This window comes from Lactuca serriola, chromosome 7 (genome assembly GCF_051521515.1).
Source record: "Lactuca serriola cultivar US96UC23 chromosome 7, Lser_US96UC23_V15, whole genome shotgun sequence".
Lineage (NCBI taxonomy): Eukaryota > Viridiplantae > Streptophyta > Magnoliopsida > Asterales > Asteraceae > Lactuca > Lactuca serriola.
This window is the reverse complement of record NC_136414.1, coordinates 70,296,069-70,302,680: the sequence shown is the minus strand read 5'-3', so window position 1 is coordinate 70,302,680 and position 6,612 is coordinate 70,296,069. Positions and strand designations below refer to the sequence as shown.

General features: G+C 30.0%; 1 protein-coding gene across 1 annotated transcript; it reads right to left on the bottom strand.

Moving 5' to 3' along the window:
* Nucleotides 1-512: 512 nt before the first annotated feature.
* Nucleotides 513-2,899, bottom strand: LOC145062236 (short-chain dehydrogenase/reductase 1-like). The gene is made up of 5 exons (XM_079009867.1): nucleotides 2,779-2,899; nucleotides 2,099-2,339; nucleotides 1,862-1,933; nucleotides 1,415-1,624; nucleotides 513-1,078 (listed from the first exon to the last, which is right to left on the bottom strand). The coding sequence occupies exons 1-5, from the start codon at nucleotides 2,790-2,792 to the stop codon at nucleotides 698-700; spliced, it is 918 nt and encodes a 305-aa protein (XP_078865993.1). The 5' UTR covers nucleotides 2,793-2,899; the 3' UTR covers nucleotides 513-697.
* Nucleotides 2,900-6,612: the final 3,713 nt, after the last annotated feature.

The window sequence follows — 6,612 nt, the reverse complement described above, 5'->3', positions numbered from 1 at the left end:
GAAAATTAAGAAAAATGGGTGAATGTGACATTTGTACATAGTAAACCGCAAAAAAAAGATGGTGCAAGATTTCAGAACCTCAATGACAAACCATGTTAAAAAAAATATTCGTAAGGACTTTCGGTGGTATGTTTTTCACTAACCACAGGGACCATTTATGTAACTTTTGTCTTTCATGTATTTGTTCATTATAGAAGTGAAAGTTGGATGTTATATAAGTAAATTAGCTACAATGACATTTAAATGGACAAGAAAAAAAACTTTCTCAAAACAGGCTGAAGAAACCTACAAGGGCCTTAATAGGTTGGTTTTTAGAAGGGGTTTGGGCCACCCATTCACCAGGCTTGGGTTGACCATGCTTTGACCGGTCGCCTATTGCCCATTTTCAATCACCATAGTCCATAGACACTAAATTATAATTATTTACCCCTTAATATGATACATCTAGCAACATTTTTTTTTCCACCATCAATGAAACCTCAGTTTAACAAGAACAGAATACAAACTTACCGAGACATAAAGATCATTTTCATATTCACCTTTTTCTCAACCAAAATAATAGAACAAGGTAATACATAACTTTTTTATAAATAAAATACAACCGACTTATTTTTTCCGTTTTATTTGAACTATTTAGCAGTCATGCATCCAAGCTTTCAAGTACATATGGATTCTAGGATCATACTTATTCTTCATATTAAAATGTTGATTTTTCCATTTGAAAAAAGTATTGACCCGAAGGTCCGCTATCAGGTATCAAAGCTAGTCTCACAGGCCCTCTAGCACCTTCTTCAACCGTGAAAATTCCTTTAGAACTAGTGAAGTCTGTATCAAGGTTACCAGGAGTAACTGCATTTGTAGATATAAATGGATATTTCTTAGCTAATATCCTGGTGTAGGCATTCAGAGCAACTTTGGATATGACATAGCTGGAAGCAATATTAGACCACCCTTTCTTTTCTAACAATTCCTGATCTTTAGCCTCCTTTAAATACTCACTCACAACCCCATCTACCACCTCCTCTGTGAGTCCATCAACATCACTCAAAATCTTCTTTGCACCTTCATCTTGAACATACTGTAAGAAAAAAAAAAGAAGCATAACAAAACTGCCAAAAAGGGTATAACAATCAACATATCTTTTGCTTATACTTTATGCTATGCATAGAGAATCAAATATGAAATATTCCTCTACCTTTTGTTCATATTTATCTTCCTAGTCACTAGATCAAGACAAGTGTCAAAATCAAGAAAAGGGATTAGAAAAAAAAAATTAATGAAATCCACATGCCAATGTTTTGTATGAATAGGAAGATAAATGAACAAAAGATAGGAGGATATTTACTTTTTCTTATCCATAAAATGTAGTGGTGTAACAAGCAACTTGAGAAGAAAGGGGTAAGTATTAGCTTACTTGTAGTTGCGCTAGTTTGGATGAGATGTTGACTATTTTTGGAAAGGTAGATTTAAGAAGAAGTGGTAGCAAGGCTTGAGTGACATTTTTAGCTCCATAATAATTGGTTTCCACACACTTTCGCGCTCCTTCATATGTTTGTGGTACAACTTCCTTGAAATACTGCTCACCCTTTTCAAAAGCCTTTTTATAAGCCTTTTCACCAATTTTCTACAAAAGATCGCAATCATTTACAAAGTTGTAAATTGATTGTCAAGTAAATAATCATGAAACCAATATAATTAATAAAATCTTTCATTGCCTATCTTGGTAATACAAACATGCAATTCCATATTAGATGATAAAAATGTGGAAATTAAGAAGTCTTTCGACTTTGATCTTTTCAAATGATCAATAAAATGCTAACAAAAGCATGGTTTAAATTTTAATAAACCAAACACGTCTTACCTTACTTAGAAGGTTAAGATTCCAAAAGAATTCCCCGTCAACGTTATTAGTAATAATTCCAGCATTGTTCACCTGTTCCATTAATCTACATGTTGTAAAACATACATCTATATCGGATATAATACATACAAATCAAGTGACACCAAATGTTAATACATATAAGTTTGAACAAAACTCGAATCTACTTCCTAGAAGTATTTAATAGTAAAGCAAAAAACGGAGTTTCAGAAATGTTACCAAAATATCGAGTTTTCCAAACCGAGTGTCAATAAAATTTGCCAAAGAAGCAATACTCTCTGGATTTGTGACATCTAGCTGATGAAAGACTACATCCAATAAACCACAGGAGTGCAATTCGTTGACAGCATGGGTGCCCCTCTTCTCGTCTCTTGCAGTTAACACCACCACGACATCTTTAGCCAATTGCTTGCATATTTCTAAACCAAGGCCTTTGTTTCCACCGGTAACAACAGCAATCCTGAAGAGTTGAAGAAGACGACGATTATAGAAGAAAAATTGACTAAAAAAGTTTTAACCATAATTATAATAAAAGTTTAGACATGTGCCAAAAATGTATAATTATAAAGGATCAAAAAACAAAAATATAAGTCCCTTTCTACACAACTATTTGGATTTTTATTGGTAATTTCGAACAATTTAAATAATTAGTGTTCACTTCACATACAATGTTAACCGTAATAAAAATATAAAAAAATAAAACTTATATAGCTATCAATTAGATAGAATCACTTTTGGAAAATTTTAATGTGTCAATAAGATAATTTTAAAGGAAAGAATCCATAAAGATATTTTTTGATGTGGCAATCAAAAGATTTCAAGCATATGCAAATAGATTTCAAAGATATATTAATAGAATTTCCCTTTATATTTTCGAAGCATGAGAGAGATATGAGTACCTTTTTTGTGCCATTGTCTTGAATTCAACTTTTTGTTTGGTTGTTTTGTTTGGTTCTGAATAGTTGTGAGGGTATTAAAACATTTGAGTGTATTTAAAGGATAAGTAAATTACAGTTCCGGTCCTGTACTCATTTTTTGGATTCTGTACAAAAAAAAAAATCTTTTCTTTTTTATACTTTTGGCCATATTTCATTGTCTTTAAACATTTTTAGTCCAAGACTCGCACATCATTTAGAAATAGCTGTTAAAGCCATGTAGATTATAACTAGTATATAAGTCATCACTCTCTCTGAATTGCGCAAGGAAACTCTTTTACAGTTAATAAAAACTAAAACTAAATATATATATATATATATATATATATATATATATATATATATATATACAAAAAACATAACTTTAAAATATAATAAGGGTCTAAATCGCATCTTATAAAATATCAATAATTTAACTTTAAAATTATGAATGATAAAACTATTAGACCAAAACTTTTATTAAGGTAAAAATGTAAATGTAAAAATCTACTATGATAAAAAGCAAAATCTCTTTCCATAAAGATGTTTATTTTGTTGCATCCTGTAGGTTTTTTTTTTTTTTTTTTTTTTTTAATCTTTTCTTTAACCTCTGTAATTTTTTGAACACTAGCATTACGTGTTTGGTTTCTATGTATTTATTAACATTAAATGCTTTGTAACCTAGTACTCTACATACTTATTTTCTGTGGATTTATTAACTTTAAATGCTTTGTATCATTGTTAGCATGACAATCTAACATATCAAAGAGGAAATTAACATATCAAAAAGGAAAGAAAGAGCACGAGGGCAATGGTGGTGGGAGAACTTGAAAGAGCGACGAAGGGACAATGTGGTTGGGGTAATTTCTTAAAATTTAGAGGTTATTTGGGGAGAACTCTTGACATCTGAATTTTTAAGATCTTGAAAGGGTAGTGAGAGGAAAAAGGGAGACGTTGGTGTGAAATAGAAAAAAGAAAAGAGAAAGATGTTTGCTGAAAAATTAAGACATTTCAAGAACTTATTTATTTATTTTATTCGGATACAAATCATTCTCTTACAAATTAAGAGACTATCAAACACTCCAAATCTAAAAAAACTAACCTAATTGAAATTTTGAGGGCTACCAAAGAGCCTCTTAGGGCATCCATAAGCCAACACCAAATTTCATTTTACATCATATTCTTGTATATTTTTTTACTATGATCTGAAAAAATCGGTATAAAAAATTGTGTTTTGGTTTCGGAATAATCGATTGGTCATTAAGATGGCAACAAATTGTTTAAATATATACAAAAAAGTAAAGATAATATTCTAAAGAGACAACTTTCTTTCTATTGTTTGAATATGAAATTAAGATATTAAGATAAGGTAAAGATGTGTTTATTGTTTCCTTCACACATCCTAATGTTGGATCGTGGAAATCACAAATACACACGACGTAATCTCACACATCTACAAAAATAGTTAAACAGCGTGTGATTGCTACCATGTCACTGCCATAATAGTTGTATAATAAGTACTCCGAAATTGCCTAAGATGCCTTTAAAGTTCCTTCTTTCTTATATATAGGATTTTTTAAAAGAAAAATTAGTATATTAAGTCGCATCAAATTGAATGATTTGAAGGTGGCCCATCACTAATTTGGCCGTTGCTTTAACAACTACATCACACACTCTAGGATTAAGACTTCTTAGTTTTTCATTTCAACTTCAAGTTTCAACAACATTCCTTTATTTTTGTTTTCAATTTTTTTATTTGTTATTGGTCTATCAAATTGTTTATTATACTTGCTTTCTAACCGGTCTTTTTTTTAACCGACAAACGAGAAATATATATATATATATATATATATATATATATATATATATATATATATATATATATATATATATATATATATATATATATATATAAAGAAAAAAGTGAAGCACGCCTAGCAAGGAGCTAGGAGTAAAAGTAGAAAACAATAGAAGAGCACAAAAACTAAATGAAAGTTACAATGATTTGAACGGGGAAGATATTCCAATCCGTCCGGTTTAGGTCTCTTTTACCACTTCTATGTTTAACCCAAAGAAATGTCGTTGATTTGACAATGTCCACTGCTTTCATAGCATATAACCGTTTATTAGCAAATATTCGTTCATTTCTAACCGGTCTTAGGCTTAGCTTTGGCAAACTAGCTTTTAAGTTCATTTTTAATTTAGAAGATAGTTTATCAAGATGTTATTTTATATTGTATTTTATAAACTATGATAAATTATTTTTTTGATTTTATTAAATGCTAAATAGAATAAGATAATTAATTATTGTTAGACAGGGCCTCAAACTATTCCTTAAGAAAGTGATTGTGGTATACCGACATACCTTAGGGCATGAATATCTCCAATTTTAAGCAATTATGATAGTGGGCTACCTTATTTAATTTAGCCTAAACTAGGAATGAGCTAATAGTAATAACAAAAGAAAGGTTAAGGCGTGAGATGAAGTAAAGTAAATCAACAATAAGGAGTTTTTGACTTAAATGATGTTTTTTAAAATTTTATTTATCAAATAGGTATAGTTTTAAAAATATTTACCAAATGGGTATATTTTTAAAATTTTATATTTTTTAATTATTCAGTTTTTACTGTTTTATTTTAATACATATATTTTTTAATTTTTTTTAAAACATTTTGCTATTATTGATTATCAAATATTTTTACAAACACTTATATTCTTATCTTTTCAATCTCGTCTCGTATTATAATAACCACCATTTTACCATGTCTTTTTGTGATTATAACCACCATGCTACCGTGTCTTCTATCATAATATATATAGGCATACAAGTTGCAACAAATAGATTGTTTATCTAAAAAGTTCAAAATCCATATAGATTTCCAGAAACAAAGAACAAATAATGAAATGTTTTTTTATTATTCTTTTTACTATAAATCACAAAACCCATACATTTTATACATATTTTGCACTTGATACAAATCTATAAACAATTGTACAAACACTGAACACTCAAAACTCTTGTACAATACTATAATACATTCATCATATAACCTCAAGACATTCCAATCACTCAAACATAAAATATATATGATCCAACAGGATTAGCTGCAACAATCATGTTAGTTCCCATATGCTTCACCCCAAAGATTTCAGAAGTGATTGTAGACATCAAAGACCACTGTGATCCATAACAAATCCCTACAACCACTGAATCGAAGTGATTCCATCTTCTTCTTCTTTTGCTATCAACAGACTTGCGAAAACAAAAAACACAATAATAGACTTCGGACTAGTTCCACTACTCATCCAAATCCTCAGCTCTGATACATGAACCAAACTAAGTTTCAAACAACCCCAGTTTGATTTTCTTTTTGTATGGAAGGCACATTCTCATGACCCAATTTTAGCATGAAAAACGATGTAAATTTTGGCAAAAAAAAAACATTGCAAAATTTAGCAATAAGAAGTGTTCCAAGGCTGTTCTTCGACTCCAGAAGGCCATTCAAAAGCACATTCTCATGATCCAAGCAAAAAAACGAAGTTAAAGATTAAGTAACTAACCCGATCAGAATTTTGTATTCTGAAATCCGTTATAATCAGAAGCCCGTTATAATCAGAAACTCGTATTCAGATGGATTGAAGATGAAAGTTCCAAAATTCGTATTCAATAAACCTAATCAAGTCAGAATATATATATATATATATATATAAACTTCAAAAATCGAACCTGAAAAGTAAAAAATCGAACCTAAAATCAGAAAATCCAACCTTGTGGCCGAAGGTGGAGTGCCGGCATCGATGTGGCTAAAGGTTGACTC